Raw genomic sequence first — 21156 nt, 5'->3', positions numbered from 1 at the left:
CCCGCTCTGTCTTTAGTCAGCCTGTACAATAGGTCATTTTTCACTATAAAGCAAGGAAAGGTGTATTCACTCACCCCCACACATTTTTGGCCGTCTATGGCCACCACCCGCTGCCTGGCTAGGCTCAGGTTTGGATCCGCCCACTGGTCGGCGGCGTACTTCCCGCTTCTCGAGCCACGGTCCGGCTCCAACGCCGAGAAGCTGGGGACTTCCTCTCCCTCTGGTGACACGCTGTCCTCCGCGGCCGCCCGGCGTCCCCGCCGGGTCCGCGCTCCACTGGTTGCCAACCCATCTCCACTTTTCTCGCTCTCCTTCTCGAGCGCCTCCTCCCCCTCTCTTCTTTCCTCCGCGGAGGTGCTTTCGTCTTGGGCCTCGTCGCTCGGGCCGAACACGGGGCAGGCGCGGTAGGTGGTTCTCGGCTGGCTGTGCCGGGGACGGCGCCGTCTTCGCTCGCTGATGTTTCGCCTCGGCGGCCAGTACTGATCGTAGAGCGGGCAGTCGGCGCCGATGAGCAGCGGGACAGGGAGGTTGGGAACCACTCCAGCCGTCACGAGCAGATCTCCCCTCGGCGAGAGCACTTTAATCTGCGTGACGGGGTAGTAGCGGAGATCACCGTGGACGCAGGTTACCGGGACTGTGGCGTCGCCCACCTTCCCCGCCAGGTCAGGATGGACTAGTGTGACAGCGCTGCCCGAGTCTAGCAGGGCGTGAGTGTCCACGCCGCGGATGCGCACCGGTACCTCGGCGTGCCGTCGTCTTCCCGTGCCGGAATGTAGACATGGCCGGGGCGCCTCCGAGCCGGACGCACTGGGCATGGATGCGTCCCTCCTCACCTCCGGACAGGACCAGGACAGGTGATCCGGCTGGCCGCAGACGTAACACCGCCGCTTCTCTCCGGCGGCGCGCTCCGGGGACGAGGTGGCGAACGGGGAGCGTTTGGTCGCCGCTGTCTCTCTCGGCCGGCGCGCTCCTCTCGCCTCATCATCTCAGTGCTGACATGGTGGTTTTCCAGCAGGGCTATCAGCTCTTCCAATGAACCGGGGCTCACTCTAGATGCGTATTGTCGGGCGTCAGGCGGCAATGCTCTGATACAGCGGTCGATTACGAGTCTCTCCACAGCGGGGGGATCCCCCGGGCTGGTCAGCCAGCCAGTCGTCAGACGCAGCAGGGAGGCCAGCTGGGCACGGGCCGGCGCGTCCGATCTATACATCCAATTGTGGTACCGTTGTGCCCGGGCCGGGATACTATAACCATAACTTGCTAATATTGCTGCTTTTAACTTATTAAAGTCTCGAGCGTCCGCTGTTGAGAGGTCGCGGCACGCTCGCTGCGCCTCGCCAGTCAAGAACGGGGCCAGCACCGCGGCCCACTCAGCCTGAGGCCACCGTTCCTGAGTGGCTGTGCGCTCAAACAATTCCAAATAAGCTTCGATATCATCGTCAGCGGGGGCAAATTTAGTGAGTACTTCGGCTGGGGCTCGCGCTGCTGCTGTGTCCCTATTCATTTTACGTATGAGTTCATGCACGGCTGTCTGTAACTCAGCCTGGCTTTTTAACAGCGCCGTAAGCGCCTGTGCATGTTCCATTGTGTGTCGCTGGTGAGGTTCGAAACCCGATTCTCCACCAAATGTGGGGTCCCAGATTTAAAACTCAACCAACACCAGACAAATGGACAGTTTAAGCCACTCTTGGGCACTTTTATTTATAACACAGCAGGGGAAATTAACAGCAGCGGAGCCTCGCTCCGATAATGCAAGTACTTTTACAACACAAAAGAATATATCGCTTTCTTAAACGTCTTCAGAATAACTTAGGCATCACTTGTTCAAAGTAACAGTTGCTCAAATAAGTCAGAGCTAGTCTTAATAACTCAGTGCATAACGTACAATTAAAGGTATCCCCGGCCCGGGGCACATTGATAATTTGCAAGTGTTCTGTGGTTCAGATATGTTTCAAGGTACAGTTTCAAAGCCGTCACACTCAAGGGCAGTGCGCATAGAGTACGAGATGTTTACAGGTACAATTCCAGAACCCTCGCTTAGTGATACTTGCATGTGTTTCGTAGTTCGGATATGTTTCAAGGCACAGTTTCAAAGCCGTCACACTCAAGGGCAGTGCGCATAGAGTACGAGATGTTTACAGGTACAATTCCAAAACCCTCGCACTCGCCATCGTGCGGCCCTCCATTCATCAGCTTCAGCGTCTCTAATGTTGCCTGGTGGAAGATAGATACGCTGTGTTAGTATTGCATTCATCTGTATTACAATTAGGAGAAGAACGTGTGGAGTGTGGCTTAATATCTAAAGCATTCTTACCGCCGTCAGCCCGACCGCCAGCATAGTGAGCCAGTGCAGACTGAGGGAGAGAAGGCTCCTTTGTTTCCCCAGAGAGCCCAGCCCTGAGCAACGCAGCTGTGCTCAGATTAAGCTGATTGAACAGGTAATTCGGCAGGTAACGCCCTTCTATTACCTGTCCCAGGGCTGGGTGTTGTCTCTGAGAGCCAGGTCTCCTCTCTCTCCACTGACCCAGTGTGCTGTGGGGCTCACCTGTGAGGCGGTTGCCTAGCGACAGTCCACAATATATATATATATATATATATATATATATAAATATATATATATATATATATATATCCTATGGACTTAAAATTTATGTTTTCGGGGAAGGTAGGGTGTAAATCAGAGTAAAGCAGGTTCTTGGGCCAGTTAGCCTTAAAGAGGTGGTGCCATGATTTCACTCCCCCTAAAATATGACCATCATGTATTATGATTATACTAGGAGGAAGAATTTTTTCAAAAAAATGTACAGTAAATTTTAAAATTTTGTTTTTATGTGGACACGCCCCCAGTTCATTAAGTATGCGTGGTTTCACCTTAGCTCCACCCACCTAATCCAGTCCCTCCGCCTCCTCCTTTAAGACCACCCACCTGTCCTATTCCCTCCCCCAACTCACAAAAGGACCACCCATGGCTCTGCCCATTTGTTTACAAAATGGCAGAGGGAGGACAAATTGGTGAAATTCAACCATATATGTTTGAACCAGATTCTGGTTCAGATGATGAAGATGAAGAATTGGTCCCCCCCAACCGCTTAAATGTGGACGCATCTGAATGTGTTTTCCTTCAACCTGACTTTCTCATTAATAGCCAATAGGCTATGTATTCTTTCCATAGTTTACATCCCCTTACTTGGAAATGTAAATATAAGCAGCATATTACAGCTACATAGCCATAGGCTACACCTGTATCAAACTATATGCGCCCATAATGTAGGCATTAATTAGAGCCATCTCCACCATTATCCTCCCTTAACAATACACGTCTGAACATACATGCACAGCTCATTTGTGTTTTATTTATTATATTGGCAGACAGTCAAATGTTGTGTATCCAACTGATCTATCTCTAGCGATGCTGACGTTCGATGATGTTCTGTATGACTCGCGTTGTACCCGCCCGCGTTTGTATGTTCAGCCGGATAATGTCAAATTCTTCAGCTTTAAACAACGTATGAACAATCTAAAAGCAGTCGCCGTAGCCTACCTTTGTCTATTGTCCCGACGGTCTGAAAAAACGCATCGATGGGCTAAAACAACGGTTTAAAACGTATAGTTTTTCGGCAGCCTGCGTTGAAATAACGTAGAGGCTCGTTCCCGATCGAAAGCAACCCCATGCGGGCGCGTTCATGACCAGGACGTCCCTGCATGTTGAATTCAACGCAGATAGCTGCACAAAACCCTGTTTTAAAAGTTTGTTTAAACCCATCCATTAATTTCTTCACACCGTCGTAACTACATACACCAGAAGGCTACTGCAACTACCATTACATTTTCCATACGATGTTCAAAAGTGATCTTATGATGCTGAACAAAATGATCCTCTAATAAAAGCGGCTGTGATGTCATAACACAGACCAACACAGTAGCATTGTGAGCTTGTTGAGACTGAAGTCAAGGCGATACATGCTATTATGCTAATAATTCATTTTATTTGTCCCGAGAGATATTGTCACTTACCGGTAACACTCCTAAGGTGCTGCTTTCTGTGTCACCAGGATATATTGTTGGAACAGCGCCAGTGGCTTCAAAAGTATCCTCTGTGCAAATTCCAAGTTTACTTTGGCTAAGTTAGTGAAGCAGTCATTAGCAAAATGGTAACTACACACACGAAGTCTGGGAGAGAGGACAGAGGGAATCACCCTGTCGTTATAAATAAAATTCAACCATTGATATCGTTGGGCAGTGTTAACAGGTAAATTGTGAAATGACCGTTTGACAGTCTTGACAGATGTTTGGCAGCATCTGGGCACAGAGCAACCTGGCGCTGACATGTCCACATGTGTGTTGGGGCCAGCGCCGCCAACATAGGTTGTACTAAAATAATGACACGTTAACAAGGGGAGGTGCGTGGGGTGGGTGCGATTGTAGTGCGTCAGTAAATCGCTGGTTTGGGATTGGCACGTTTGACCCAAAATCTTTCAATTTACAGGTAGAAATGCAAATACAAAGAAAAAACATAATTGTTCATAAAAACCAAACCAGGGGGTCTAATGATGTACTGTCAACCTCATAGACACATGAAAACCAGAAAAAGTGCAAAACTATGGCACCACCTCTTTAAGGGGAGAAAATGCTCATTTCGTGCAAATTTGTTTTAAAGCGCCAAATTTTGCACAGATGTAGTCCAGGGCTTGCTCTAATTATTTAAGCTAAATAATTAGTTTTGCACAAAAAAAAAAACATTCCTTGGGCTACAAATGTTTTTTTGGTGTTTTCTGGGGCCATTTGTAGCCCAAGGAATGTTTTTTGTGCAAAACAAATGCTTGCAATGGATTCAGCATCATGACAAACCCCTAGTTAGACCCCTCACATCCTACTTAAATAACCAGAAAAAGAAAAAAAGGTTTTTCTGGGTATTTTCCTCCTGTATAGAAAGTCGATGGGAGCCCAACTTGATTGGCCGCTGTGGCGACCCCGAAGGTCGCCGACTCGGGCACCCTAGCTAAATCATTAGAGCAAGCCCTGGGCTATATTTGTGCAAAATCTGGTGCTTTAGGACTAATTTGCACGAAATGAGCATTTTCTCCCCTTAACGCCCGCACTACCTGGGATTGATGACATCAGAAATCTCCATATATGGGCATAAAAGGGAATTTGTTTCTGGGATATCCTTTATTAATAATATGTATCCATTTACATACAATATATTGTATGCCCATACATGGAGATCCCTATCTGAAAAGCCACACAGATATGGGCCATACCTTGGCCTTCTGGCCAGTATATCGATGACATCAGGGATCTTCATATATGGGCATAGGGTTAGGGTTAGGGTTAGCATTCTGGGGAATACTAGGGGTGGGACGATATTGCTATCTCACGATACGATATCTATCACGATATTAGGCTCTCGATAACAATAATATCACGATATTCGATATATTGCGATATTCGATATATTGCAAGAAATGTCATCAACGATATATCACGATATCTGTAACTGAAAATGAAAAAAATAAGTATAAAGGCAAAAATCTGGAATTACACATTTATTCCATAATCGTACACATTATTGTACCAACAAACATATTTCAGTGCATCTTGCTTCCTTACAGAGTCAACAGAACCCTAAACAAACACTGACTGCAACATTGCAACTTGCCCACAATTTGTCTGTCCATAACAAACAATGCGTACTATCCATAACTAAAAATGTAGTGACAATGTCATTGAAAAGAAGCATAAGATACATAGAGTAGGCCTACAATGGTGAATGAATGAAAATAATTGTAGATCACTAGTTTTAAATATCTCGATAGAAATGAGAGAATGACACTTGCCTATTTTATCTATAGGCTATTTTGTGTAGACTAGATTGCCTTACGCTCAATGACAAGGCAGACAATGACAGATGGACAGAAAGCGCTGAGGAGAGCATACTGTAAACCTGGACAGATTTCAATGCTTAGCAGCCAAGGATCACACATTGTTTTAAATGTGGGCCTGATAATAAGTAAAGATTATCAAGTAACATCAGTAACTTCTTTTAAACGTTTAGTTCTTTACAGTCTTCAGTGCAAGATAAGACAAAGATAAGAGAAACATATATAAATAATAAACTTGACACTAAAAGTGCTGGCAATTAAATGCCAAGTTAACCTGGACACAGTGCTTTCTGAACAGTAGCACTAACTGTTTATGTAAACGTGGACTGGACCCATTTCAGTGCTTTGCAAGTATTTTCAACACCTTGCTTTACGTAAACTTGGACCCATCTCAGTTCTTACTAGTGCAAGTAAAGTATAACAATAAAGAAACAAGAATAAAAATGTAATGAAATCCTGAGGACATACTAAACTAGTGAAGTGACCTCCTTTTTGTTTAACCTGTGGCCTCCTTGGCCTCCTTTTTGTCCTTAATTTTAAGGACATAATTCTTTTTGATGAACAACAGCTGATCAGTGTGCTCAGGGGTGATTGCACTCCTCTGAGCGGTGATGATGTCACCAGCAGTGGAAAATACTCTCTCAGATGGAACGCTAGTTCCAGGGACACACAGATACCTTTTGGCCATCTTTGCCAGGAGTGGGTACCTGTGTGCCTCCTTTGCCCACCAAGCAAACGGATCACCATCCAGTTGGAGAGATTTAGCATCCCTGTACAGCTTGACCTCCTCTTCAGCAGTGGCTGTAGGTGTCAACCTGGAGGGGGGAGAACTGACAGTCTTGAAAGTTTTTCCAAGAAGGCGATCTAGCGCAGATCGCTTCTTTGGTGGTGGTGGCGCATCCTCCTCCATAGCAGCAGCACTCCCCTCAGCAGCAGAGCTGCCCTCAGCGGCAGCAGCAGCACTCCCCTCAGCCGCAGCAGTCACCTCTGAGTCTGCACATCCTCCCTCACCTTCTGCATCCTCCTCCTGTAAGACAAAAACATTGGCACAGAGTGGCACACCTTCATTATTACTGTATATCACACAATGAAAACATCACACATTTTTTTATTAATTTTCAAATATTGTATTGAATGTATATCCAACAGTAGTTGGTTTAATGGCACAATACAATTTAAATGACCTGCTGTTTAGTGTTGCTACTTTTGTAATTACCATAATGGCAGCAGCCTTTGACACCACCATGGCATAGGTCTCCTCCACCTCTCGAGGTGGCAAGAAAGGCATATCCTTGAACCTGGGGTCTAAGGCACTTGCCACGTGGAGGAAGCTTTTGTCCCTGGCAGACGTGTAGCGCTTTGCTAGATCTCCATGGACGGCATTCTTCAGCCCTCTGACAACAGGGGGATCCACACCAGAGCTGGCCGTGTCACTCAGCAGTTGAGTCAGAAGAGGAGCGATGATGGAGACTGTGGCGCTCTTCTCCTCACACATGCTTTTGGTTGCCACCAGCATTGGCTCCAGGGCTTCAACAACTGCTTCAGCATTGCTCAGGTCTCCTTCAGTCAGGTTGCAGATGTCAGTAGCATTCTTTCTGACCTTTAAAGAAAGAACAGGACAGAGCAGAAAAGAATGGAACTTCCATTAAAACCATTGTTAATAAAAATGAAGAACAGGACATAACAGAATAGAACTTCCATTAAAACCATTGTTAAAGAAAAATAAAATACAGTATTAACATTTTATTATGTATTCTAAATTCATCATGTAAATTAGTATTTATAATATAGTAGGCTGCTACTATTTATTTATCTATTTATTAATATTTTAGGCTGTAACCTAATTATCACAATGTTCTAAACAACAAACATCACACATTATGGATGATTCATACAATTCATTCACAATATAGAATTAAGCAACTTACCTCTGGAGACAAGAGGGCAGCAGTGACAGCAGGCTGTTGCTCAAGGAACCTCTGGAGCATCTCATAGGCACTGTTCCAGCGGACAACAACATCAGTGATGAGCTTGTTGTGTTTAAGGCCAAGACAGGTCTGGTTCTTCTTCAGGGCTGCAGCTGATTGATTGAATACTGTATTAGTACTAGTTTGCATAGGAAATAAATACCTGACAGTACAGTTCAAGGAGCTATAGTCAACTTTTGCATTGTAGGGCCACAATTTGTTTACATCCTAGTCTATAGACTAGAATGTAAACAAAGTGTCGGTCTGACAATGGCCAAAATGATTATTTTATCATTATTTTACGCTTTTTTTTATAGAAACACATTATGATGAAGCTTATTCTTTTATAAAATATTTTCGAAACATTATTTTTATTTTAGCATCCGTTTTTCAAGAAAAAGATGACTATAGCTCCTTTCAGTAAAGCCCTGCTTCATCACACAAGACTGTCACACAAAGCTAGTAAAAATAGCAGATCTACAAGCACACAACGCCTCCTTTTTTATACATACATAAAATGATAGACATACAATATGAAGAAAAAATAAAAAAATATAATGGGCCTTTTTTTTACCTGCTGGGGGGCTTCTGTGGAAGTAGCCTGTAATCCTCCGGACTTTTCCAAGCAGTTGAGCAATGTTGGGCAGCTTTAGGGCACGCTGGACGGCAAGATTCAACACATGAGCAAAGCACCGAACGTGTTGATAACCAGTAATCTCAACTGCGAGGCACATATTGGACGCGTTGTCGGTAACCACGGCTGGGTCTTTGTCTGTGAGCTTCCATTCTTCTGTAGCCTTCTTTAACTCTCTTGCCAAGTTGACGCCAGAGTGTGACTCATCCATCTCCCGAGTTTGAAGGACGAAGTTTTGTTGCTGCCAGAACGCATCAATGCAGTGACCCGTAATGGTTAGAAAAGACTCAGTGGCTCTTGAAGTCCAACCATCGCAGGTTAGTGACACTCGATCAGCAGCCTTCAATTCTTCTTCCACCTTTTCTCTGGTTTCTGCATACAATGCGGGGATGACGACTTCTGTGAAGTGTCGACGAGACGGTATCTCATACCTTGGCTCGAGTACCTTCATCATGTTGACAAAACCGTTGCATTCCACGACACTGTACGGGCGTAGGTCCTTACAGATGAACACGCCGATAGCTTTGGTTATCTCTTGATGCCTTGGAGACCCAAAGGGAAGCTTTGCTTTTGCTTTAAAGGAGTCAGTGATCGTAGGCTGATTTGGGCGAACTATTTTGACCCCCGTCGCTAGCTCGGGTCCATGATGATGGTCAAGGTGGCTCTGCAGATTCGACGTGTTGCTGGTGTATTTTACCTTGTGATGGCAGTGCCTGCAGATTGCATGTGTTTTGTCCAGTGTTCCGTCATCATTCTCATAAAAGCCAAAGTGGGTCCAGACTTTACTATGAAACTTTGCCGGTGGATCTTTTATTTGCCTCTCCGAGAGGGAGAGGCTCTCCCTCTCGCTGTTCGCAGCCATCCTGTGTGTGTGTGTGTTCGCTTCGCTCGCTCGTTCGTTCATTCAGTTAGCTTGCTACTTGATACTAGCTACACGCTGTTGTGTTCACAAAGGAAGAAGCTAGGGTAGACGGTGTACTTCCGCCCGGCCGATTTGAGCCTTGTTTATTTGATTAGCGCCACCGGAGGACCAGCAGCAGCAAAGAGCAAAGTAGTGTACTGCACTCTGTGGCACCAGGCGAATTCATAGAGCTCATGGACGTTCTAATAAATTATCGATATTTGCACGGCAATTTACCGATAATTATCGCGGGCGATAATACCGATAATATCGAAATATCGATATTTTGTCCCACCCCTAGGGAATACCCATATATGGACTTTTACTGTGGTGTCACAGTGACAAGGGAAACAACCCATAGACTGTAAAAATCACACCCAATGTGAAGTGAGCGGTGGTCGTGCTTGCATAACGTCTTCAGACTAGGATTTGAGTCTAGGATGTACAGGCTATGCTACACACACACGTTTTGCTATGGCAAAACACTGAGGAAAAAGGCTACAGACACATGCGCAGCCACTCTATGGAGCGATTTACCACCGCTCAAAAACGTGTACACACACAGACAGACAGAGACAAGCTGTGACATTTCTCATGGTAAACTGTGACCTTCGGTCGCAACAATATACACTATAACGCTATAACTAATGACACACACAGTATGTCAATCCTAAAATGATCTAAACATCATTGGAAATAACACTGGAAACCTAAGACATAGAGCCCGGTCTTGCACGTCGCCTTAACCCTTAACCCTAAACCATTGCTACCACTGTGTGTGTGTGGTAGCAGACCACTACATTCCCTCCCCCGTGTAAAATGCCAAGCAAGGAGGTGTCAATTTCAATCAAACCCTGGAGAATTGCGAGTCAACAGACTATTTTCCAGACTGTGATGCGAGAGACATAAACAAATCGTGGAACGAAGCGAACAGGCTGGCTCCAGGCTACAACACATCACCTGCAACACCAGAGGTGATAGCATATTGGATCACTGCTATACCACCTTTCCAGGCGCCTACAAGCCCCTCCTCCGTCCTCCTTTTGGAAAATCGGACCACAGTGCCATTCAGCTTTTGCCTGCCTACAAGCAAAGGCTGAAACGAGAGCCCATCTGCAAAAAGGAGGTAAGGATTTGGTCCGAAGAATCCGACACTACAAGACTGTTTTGACCACTTGGACTGGGAGATGTTTCAGAACGCTGTGAAAACAGTCAACGACTTTTCAGACACAGTCACGTGTTTTATCAGCAAGTGTATTGATGACATTGTTCCAAAAAAGACTGTCCGGATGTTCCCCAATGAAAATCTGTGGATTAACAGCGAGGTACGAGCTGCTCTCCATGCATGAAACATGGCCTTCAGATCTGGAAATCTGGGGGACACCCGGGCGACCATCAGGGAAGCCAAGATGGACTACACAACCAAGCTGCAGGACCAGTTAGAGAGCGGGGTTGTGAGGAGCATATGGCAGGGCTGCGTACTATTACGGACTACAGGTGGAGAGCTAGATGTGCAGAGACCCTCTCTGCCTCCCTCCCAGGGGAGCTGAACAACTTCTATGCCTGGTTCGAGTCCAGCAGCACGGAACAGCCAGTGCCTGCATCACCTGTGGGCACCAGCCTTTTAACCATCATGGAGCATGATGTGCGCAGGGCCTTCCAGCAGTTCAACACCCGCAAAGCCACCGGCCCGGATGGCATCCCAGGCTGCATGCGCAAAGCATGTGCAGACCAGCTGGCGGGTGTGTTTACAACCATCTTTAACCTCTCCCTCTCCCAAGCTGTGGTCCCCTCCGGCTTCAAATCCTCCATCGTGGTACCGGTCCCCAAGAAGAACCACAAGGCAGCGTGCCTCAACGATTGGAGACCGGACGCTCTAACACCAATCGTTAGTAATAGCCGGGGAGCCACAGGCCCAAAAGCTCAAAGAATAGGGTTTTACCTGTGACCTCATGACATACTTTTTATTTTTGTTTTTTCTATTCATTTGGTCATTAAGGTACACAGAATGAGAGGCCTGCTCTGCCGGAAACTCTGCGAAAAAAAGTTATGGCCATTTGTATATTCACTCCATCGACTTCAATATACAGGAAAGAAACACACCCAAAGAAATATGCTTTAAGTAGCATGTGAGGGGTCAAACTAGGGGTTCTTGATGATTCTGAATCCATTGCAAGCATTTGTTTTGCATGAAAAACATTCCTTGGGCTAGAAAACGGACCAAAATAATGGTGAAAAGTGATGACTCATCACTTTTCACAGGTTTGAGAGGCTGAAATCTAGCCCAAGGAATGTTTTTCATGCAAAACAAATGCTTGCAATGGATTCAGAATCATGAAGAACCCTTAGTTTGACCCCTCACATGCTATTTTATTTGGTGTGTTTTTTTCCAGTATAGTGAAGTCAATGGGAAACTTTTTTTCGCAGTGTTTCCGGCAGAGCAGGCCTCTCATTCTGTGTACCTTATTGACCAAATTAATAGGAAAAACTAAAATTTGGAGTATGTCATGACATCACAGGTCTTCTCTCATTTTGGCACAGTGGCTCCCCAGCTATAAGTGTTTTGAGAGACTGGTAAGAGATTACATCTGCTCCTCGCTGCCTGCCACATTGGACCCATGGCAATTTGCTTATCGTCGAAACCGATCATCTGACGATGCAGTTGCCTTGGCCTTACAATCTGCACTCACCTACTTAGATAAGTGGAAGAATGGATGTGTGCGGATGCTTTTTGTGGACTACAGCTCGGCCTTAAATACAATCATCGCAGCAAGACTGGACATGAAGCTTAAAGACCTGGGCCTGCACCCGACCATGTGCAGCTGGATCCTGAACTTTGTAATGGGCCACCATCAGGTGGTGAGGATGGGTAACATCACGTCGGACGCCCTGGCCCTCAACACAGGAGCCCCTCAGGGCTGTGTGCTGAGCCCTCTCCTCTACTCGCTGTACACTTACGACTGTACAGCCACGCACAGCTCCAACGTCATTATTAAATACGTTGACGATACGACAGTGATGGGCCAGATCGAGAATGACAATGAGGCGGCCTACAGAGCAGAGGTTGGGACACTGACACAGTGGTGTCAGGACAACAGCCTTGTGCTCAACGTCGGTAAAACAAAGGAATGATCGTGGACTTCAGGAGGACAGAGAGGGACCATGCACCAATCCTCATCAATGGTGTTGCAGTGGAGCACGTCTTTGACTTCAAGTTCCTGAGGATCAACATCTCCAGGGACCTGAAGTGGGCCAAACACAGCACTCAAGTTATGAAAAAGGCCCAACAGAGACTCTACTGCCTTCGGCACCTGAACACGTTTAAAGTTGGTCCCCGCATTCTCAGAGCGTTCTACAACAGCACGATTGAGAGCATCCTGACCAGCGGCACCACTGCGTGGTTTGGGAACTGCACTGCTGTGGAAAGGAAAACACTGCACAGAGTGGTTAAAACAGCGCAGCGCTTTGTGGGAGGGGAGCTTCCACCCCTTCAGGGAATATATGAAAGGCAAAGGTGGAGAGCATCATCAAGGATGTTCACCACCTCAGCTACAGCCTGTTTGAAGCACTTCCGCACCCACGGCCGGGAAAACGCTACAGGAGTATCGGAAGCAGAAACCAGTTATTATCCATCAGTGATGTCTGGTGACACTGCACAGACCGAACTGTGTTGTAAAATGACACATTTACTTTTAATTTATTATGCACATAGTCATTTATTATTGCATTAACATATAGATTGTCATTTATGCACTTTATGCTCCCCCCTCTCTATGAGAACTTTGTATCTTTATTTTTAACTGCATTGACGAGCCTACAGAACCAAGAATTTCACCCAATTGTAATGTGATGTGACAATAAAGATTGATTCTGACCCTCGCAAAAAAAAAAAAAAAAAAAGACAGGACAACGATCCACTCGTCCTAGACTCTTTGCCCTCCTGGTCCCTAAACTGTGAAATACACTTGGCATACTCACTCCATAGCTTCCGCCGTGGTCTGAAGACTCACCTCTTCAGACTCCACCTTAGCCCATAGCACTTATCATAGAACTTGCCTACCCTCAAATGACAAATAATTTAGATAGCATTCGTTTTAATGAACAGGTGCTTGGTCTACCTATGTTTTTTCTTAGATTACTATTTCTATGCATTTCTATGATATTTCATAATTTCTATCTTTTGCCATAACCTTTGAACTGTTTGTCTTACAACTTACCTCCTACCTTCAGTAATGAAGTATTACACTTAACAATATGTACTTTACACACTTTGCACATTTAACTTAGCATGAGATCACTTTGTCATGTGTTGTGTATATTGTACAGTAAAAACAAAGCTATACATAGTCTAATAACAGTGTGTCCTCCCTCTCCAATGTTTAAGTTACTATATAAGTTACTATATGGGTAGTTTGTGAATGAAGTGCTACAAATCATTATGTGCTGTTCAATGTTTATCTATAGATTATAAATTACTATGTGCTGTTCAATATGTATCTATAGATTATAAATCACTGTATATAGTGCTGTTCAGTGGTGACGCTGCACTATATAGACTGACTGACATTTACTCTGTTATACTTTCATAATGAGATTTATAAATCACTATGTGCTGTTCAGTGGTGAAGCTGCACTATATAGACTGACTGAATGACATTTACTCTGTTATACTTTCATAATGAGATTTAACAATAAATAATGTTCAACAAACTGACTTTTTCGTTCACATAATAATTATTTAAACATTTGTATGATTCCAGAAGTCTTCACCACAGACCAGATTCTCCACCAGTGAAGAGTGACCGGTCTAAAGATGAACCTCCTTCAGACACTAATGAACCTGGACCTTCACACACACAGTATGTCAATCCTTCTAAATCGTGGAAAATGTAATCAAATGTGGAGTTGTGTTCAAGGATCAGGATGAAATAAAAAGGTTCAATTTTGAACGTTGTTCCTTATTTATTATTAAACAACTCTCTTGAACTTGCAAGTGGCGGGTCTGATCTGTCCAAGATTCCTTGCTTCTACTGTCTTGTTACCTACTTGAGAGGAACCAGGTGTGCGGAAGTCTTCTTTTCATCAGTTATAGGCCAAATTATAAAGCTGGCTGTTGTACGCCACCATGAGGCTGTTATAGACAGGTTTCATGGCAATCAGACGCTGCATTCATGATTTGTGGCATTTTGATCAAAAGGTTGCCAATCAGAAGGGACTGTGAAAGAGATGGCAGATAGCTTATGATCACGTGACCACAGAGTTGAAACTATGTGCATGGTTTTGTCTGTGAGCCCCGCCCCCGCACAGAGGAACACAAATCTGTGTCAGACCCCAGACCTGCAAGTACATCACAACTTTACCTGGTGGTGCATGCTTAAAAAGAACATATCTACAAGCCAACATCCTGTACCATCGCACAGTGTTGATAGCTTGTAAATCTGTTATTTTTGCGCACGTGACCACCTCCTCTACCAAATGCGCTGCTCCACAGATCTGCAGCATGTCTGCTAGACACAGACACACCACAGTGCAGACTCATAGACCCATACAGTGAAGAGACAGACACACCTTATTGCAGGCTCATAGACTCATTCAGTGAAGAGAGCACTTTTATCTCAGTCAGAAACAAAACAAAATCACGCTCATTGTAACGAGTAAAGCAGCATTATTTGGATGAATATGTAATATTAGTATTATGTTTTGGAAGAGTAATAAGTTAAACTACTCCTTACTGGGTAAAGTAATATTATTACAGTAATATATTATTAAATAACTTGTGATATAGATATGATAGTCTCCTTCTAACCCAACACTGCACATACATTAGCCTATATAAGTGTATGATATAGTCATATCTCTTTCTCGTCCACAGAGAGAGGACTTGTGTTCAGATCACACCTGGACTGAAGACGTCCCGTCAAACAACAAGTGGAAGTAAGACTGGACACAGTTTGCAAAAATTCGATTTTTTACTGACATGCATAAATGACAGAAGACATAGTCTGGAGGACATTTCATTAACTAGAAATACTGTTACGAAACAGTGTGGGCTTGCATGTAACACCATGTATGGGCACAAATATCTACCCTCATCTGCACCTCATTGTCACCTCAATTGCAAGTGTGGTTGCTGACGTGACTATATTCTGCTGACTTTGATAATAAAAACTAAGCTGTGATGACTAAAACTGAGACTAAATATATCGACAATTTTGTCAACAAAATAAAAACTAGGCTAAAACGTTAAGGGAGTGGAGAAGAGAGTGCTTTTATGTTTGGTTGCTCTCAGGTGTTGCGTGCTGAAAATATCCGATCTACAAGCTCACAACGCGTCACAGTTAGGGTTGGGACTCGTTAGGATTTTAACGATTCCGAGTCCTTAGCGATTCCCTCTTAACAATTCCGGTTCCTAACGGTTCTCTTAACGGTTCCAATATATATATTTTTTTCATATTTTCTGACACTGACGCTTCTGTATGTCCTATAGAAAAATAAAACATGAACGATTGAGACCATTTAACAGTAGTTGTTTACATAAGCCTAATGGGCGTTCAAATAAATAATAATTTAGGTATAGTTGTTGTAATACAAATTTATATTGTAATATAATCACAGTTAAGGGTCAATTTGTTTCTTACCAATAGGGCTACTTTTGTGTAATTGAAAATGTAGATATATTCATGTGGTGTGGTGTGGTGTGGTGTGGTGTGGTACTAAAGCTGCAGTGGAAAAGGGGCTATTGTGAAGTCAGGTTTCTAAACGTCGCGCCCATCTGTATGTTTAAGGCTTTAAGCGTTGGTTAAAATAGCTGATCTACAAGCTCACGTTGTCTTGTGGATGCGACGCGTTGTGAGCTTGCAGATCAGCTATTTTCGGCATGCAACACAGCGAAGTAGTCAGGCTTTACTTGCGTTGCAACTTGCAAGACGTAACAAGGAAGAAGAGAAGCACCCAGGCAGACGGCACAGAGGAGCGCCTCAGTCCGCTCACATATCATCTTTAGCGAGGTCTTCTGCAGCTGCGGGTGTTATTTGGAGCATAATGTGAAATGTGAATGAAAAGAAAGACGCGAGGACAGAAGACCGCGGACCGAACGAGCGAACGAGCCGACGAGCGTCGCTCATGGACGTCAGAATGAACGCGCTTCCAGTGAGCTGTAGTACAGCCAAACTTTGGACGACTTCTGTCTCTTCGGCACCATGCTGTTTGTTTATCACGCTGCTTGTTGGTGTGTTCAGTTGTCGTCGCTCTCACTTGCGCTGCTCAGTGACGCGGACATTCCCAGCATTCTTTCTGTAGAGGTGGCCTGACGTCACCACAGCTGCTTGCAATGGAATGCACATTAAATGCGCGCTGATGAGACCATGATGAGACCCGTTAAGAGAATCGGACCGGCAAAAATGATTGACCCGGTTCTGGACCCGCTATCATGGAACCGGGTCCTAAAAAGAACCGGTTTCGGGTCCCAACCCTAGTCACAGTGCGACACGTTGTGAGCTTGTAGATCGGATATTTTCAGCACACAACCAAGTGTAAAATCAGTCATTACGATGCCATCAGGGCCTGCCAAAATACATTTCAGTTGACTAAATCAACTGTAGATTTAGTCGCTTAAAATTAGACTAAAACTAAAATGTTTCAGGTAACTAAATTATGACTAAAACTAAATGACATTTTATTCAAAAGACTGACTAAAACTAAATCAAAATTTGTTGTCAAAAACAACACTGTTGAGACGGCTCGTTAAAATGTCCTTCCTTTGCCCTAACTGTCATGTGAAGCCAAACAATACTTGAGCGAGCACCACTCCGAAATGTTTTTCCACCAATTTCCAATTGCACTTCATTGGCTAAGGCCCGGCCTCTGTACTGCCGAACTTGAGAACTTGATAGATAAATAAATAAATAATGAAGATAACATACTGGTGATTATTGTGGGCTCGCCTTTGATCCCACAATAATGTTCATACACAGCTGTAAGAATGTAAAGTTATGAATGAAGCTGAATGTTTAAAATGTCTTCATTGTCTCCTCATAGCAGGTGTCAGTCCGCAGGAGGATCTAAAGGATTATAAGGTCGGTTTGAACCGTCTTGATCGTGTGACATACGTCACTGAAGTGCCCTCCCTCACCAGCATCTTCACAGAGCTCCACATCTCAGTGGGAGAGAGTGAAGGGGTTAATACCCAACATGAGGTCTGGCAGCTAGAGGCAGCTTCCAAGAAGACCCTCCATGACGAACCAATCAAATGCTCCGACATATTTAAGCCCCTCCTCCTTGGCAGAGACAAACCCATCAGAAGAGTTCTGACCAAGGGCATTGCTGGTATTGGAAAAACATTCTCTGTGCGTAAGTTAACTCTGGATTGGGCAAGGGGTTTGGAAAATCAAGATGTCATTCTCCTGGTTCCCTTCTCATTCCGGGAGCTGAACTTGGTCAGAAATGAGAAGCACAGTCTTCTCTCACTGATCCATCGTTTCCACCCAGAATTAAAGAAGGTCACAGCAGAGCAGCTCGCTGCCTGGAAGGTTGGCCTCATCTTTGATGGTCTGGATGAAAGCAGGTTTCCGCTGAAATTTGAGAACATTCGCATTGTTTCTGATGTCACAGTGACATCATCAGTAGAGTTGCTGTTGACGAACCTCATTGAGGGGAATCTGCTCCCCTCAGCCCTCCTCTGGATAACTACCAGACCTGCAGCAGCCAATCAGATCCCTCCTGATCGTGTTGACCTGGTGACAGAAGTACGAGGGTTCACAGACCCCCAGAAGGAGGAGTTCTTCAGGAAGAGATTCATTGATGAGAAGCTGGCCAGCAAAATCATCTCACACATGAAGACATCAAGGAGCCTCCACATCATGTGTCACATCCCAATCTTCTGTTCAATCACCGCTACCGTTCTGGAGGACATGTTGAAGACAGACGAGACAGAACAGTTGCCCAACACCCAGACTCAGATGTACAGCCACTTCCTGTGGGTCCAGACAAAGAGGAAGAATCTGAAGTATGCTGAGACACACGAGAAAAAGAAAAAGAAACCAAACAAGACCCTGACTAAGATGTACGGCTGGTTCCAGACAAAGAAGAAGTATGATGAGAGTCATGATGTGAATCAACAGCAGCTCATGGAGAAGGACAGGGAGGTTCTTCTGAAGCTGGGCAGGCTGGCGTTTGAACATCTGGAGAAAGGCAGCATCATGTTCTACCAGGAAGACCTGAAAGCGTGTGGTCTTGATGCGAAAGACGCCTCGCTATACTCAGGACTGTGCACAGAAATCTTCAAAAGAGAGAGTGTGAGCTTCCAGAAAACAGTCTACAGCTTTGTTCATCTGAGCATCCAGGAGTTTCTGGCTGCAGTCTACCTGTTCCACTGTTTCACACAGAAGAACATGAAGAAGAACATGAATGTACTGAAGACGTTCCTTGGAGAAGAAGAGGAATGGGAGAAGAGAAGGAGGAGGAGGAGGAGGATGGTAGGAGGAAGAGAAGGAGGAGGAATGACCGTGGAAGACTTCCTTTACAGAGTCATGGAAAAATCCCAGGCGAGTAAAAATGGCCACCTGGACCTCTTTGTCCGCTTCCTTCATGGCCTCTTACTGGAGTCCAACCAGAGTCTGTTGGGAGGCCTGCTGAGTCAGAGAGAAAACAGTCCAGAGACCATCCAGAGAGTCATCGACAATCTGAAGAAGATGACCACTGAAAATCACTCTCCTGATAGTATGATCAACATCTTCCACTGTTTGATGGAGATGAACGACCACACAGTACTTCAGGAGATCCAACAGTACCTGAAGTCAGGGGACAGACAAAAGACAAAACTGTCTCCATCCCAGTGTTCGGCTCTGGCCTTCATGCTGCAGATGTCAGAGGAGGTTCAGGATGAGGTGTACCTGGACACATACAACGCATCAGAGGAGGGGCGACGGAGACTGATCCCAGCTGTGAGGAACTGCAGAAAGGCTCGGTTAGTATTCATGTGAATAGAAAACGTAATAGAATAGAGTCAATCTACCTTCAAACCGCTACAATATAACCAGAAATGATGATTAACATAAAACATTGGTTCTGAAAGTGCAGTCCGGGTCACCCAGAGGTCCAGTTCCAGTGGGTCCTGGAACTGAAAATTACTATATAGTGCTTTTTGTCTAAAGGGTGGCGCTATATGAAAGGTTGTGGGGACACTTCATCAGTAGGGTTCATTCTCCAGGGAGCATCAATGTGCTCCGCTTCATGACAATGCTGAAATTAGATTTTCACAGATCATGTGTGCAAGGGGACATTTTGGCCTAAAGGTGGCACTAGAGTAGTGGTCATGAGGTCAGTAAAAGCATTAGGTTTAATCCTGTGGGGAGAAAAGTTTCATGCCAATCAGATCAGTACATTTAGACATGTTCTGACAGTGAACATTTTGACCTAATGGTGGCGCTAGAATAAATACTTTTTCAACACTAAAATCAGTTGGGGTCATCCTCTGGGGAGCATGAAGGTTCACAATCTTCATTTATATTATTCTTTTCAATATAGGTTTTTGGTTATGTGGTTTTGTCAGCTCTCAATGTACGACATGTTGTGAGCTTGTAGATCTGCTATTTTGGCTGAATGTTGAGGCCAGAATAGGGTCATGGTCCATTTGGTGGTGCGCTACCTTACAACATTTCTAACTCGATAAAATATCTCTTAGTTAACTTCATTGACAGTGAATGAGGTCTAATCTGTTTGATTTTACATTTAATATTTACAGACTTGCTGGCTGTGACCTCGAAAAGGCAGACTGGGAAGTTGTGGCTTCAGCTCTCAGCTCTAATCCTTCACATCTAACAGAACTGGACCTCAGTGGAACCAAACTGGACCATTCATCCATGGAGCTGATCTGTGCTGGAATAAAGAGTCCACATTGTAGACTGCAGATCCTAAGGTCAGACTAATTTACCACCATTATTTGTATTATTATAGTTAAGTGTGCCTGCCATGCAATGCAATGGCAAAACACTTATTGTAATCCGCCATACTTAGTTAGTTAGTTAGTTAAGTGTGCCTGCCATGCAATGGCAAAACACTTATTGTAATCCGCCATACTTATATAATAATAATAATAACTAGAAAAAAGCCCCCTGCGGGGGCCTGGTCCCTTATGTAAAAGTCCCCTGTACTCAAGAGATGGATACAGTCCAGAGGGCAGCTAAGCAATACAAATGTAGGATAGCTCAACATTAAATATGCAGTTTGTTCCAAAATGCAAAATGGTGTAAAATTTTGAGCCTGTAAGATTTATACAATAGTTTCAGAATTACAACCCCTCAGGTACAGGGTGGCCTGCTCTGTTTTGGGTGGGTGGGTTATAATAAGATAGAAAAAAGCATCCCCTGTGCGTTTGTTTAGGTGGCATGGGATGTGTAGTGTAGTAGGAAAGGCAAAGTTAAATATTATGTTGAAATAAAGGGTACAATGGTACTGTAGAATATATTTTTTTATTATGAGGTTGTTGTAGAACATGGAATGATGGGTGACAGTGTGTTCTTAGTAGTATACAGTGTCGTCAAATTAAAGAAACAGACAAATATATTCAAGGTTGCATGAATTTGTTTTGAAGCACTTGTGTTATGATGACAGGCAAGTTATGAGAGAAAGGGGAAAGCATGTTTGAATGATCATGTGTTGTAATTCAAAGGAGTTCCTTATATACAATGTTGTCAGTTATGCCCTCGTCATTGCCAATAATAAAAGCTTTCACAGCGTTGGCTTTTTTCCCCCTGGAGAAGGCTGTGTAGAGCT

The 21156-nt window shown here is 44.5% G+C and overlaps 1 protein-coding gene across 1 annotated transcript; it reads left to right on the top strand.

Annotated features, from left to right (window-relative positions):
- Positions 1-12512: 12512 nt before the first annotated feature.
- LOC308298170 (protein NLRC3-like) lies at positions 12513-19364 on the top strand (the record flags this gene model as incomplete). The annotated part of the gene is made up of 3 exons (XM_080741726.1): positions 12513-12851; positions 15257-15318; positions 17519-19364. The coding sequence occupies 3 exons, from the start codon at positions 12513-12515 to the stop codon at positions 19362-19364; spliced, it is 2247 nt and encodes a 748-aa protein (XP_080597852.1).
- Between the last annotated feature and the right edge of the window lie 1792 nt (positions 19365-21156).

Source organism: Nannobrachium achirus (assembly GCF_963921795.1).
Source record: "Nannobrachium achirus genome assembly, chromosome: 14".
In the NCBI taxonomy this organism is placed as follows: domain Eukaryota; kingdom Metazoa; phylum Chordata; class Actinopteri; order Myctophiformes; family Myctophidae; genus Nannobrachium; species Nannobrachium achirus.
This window is presented reverse-complemented; position numbering and strand designations above follow the sequence as displayed.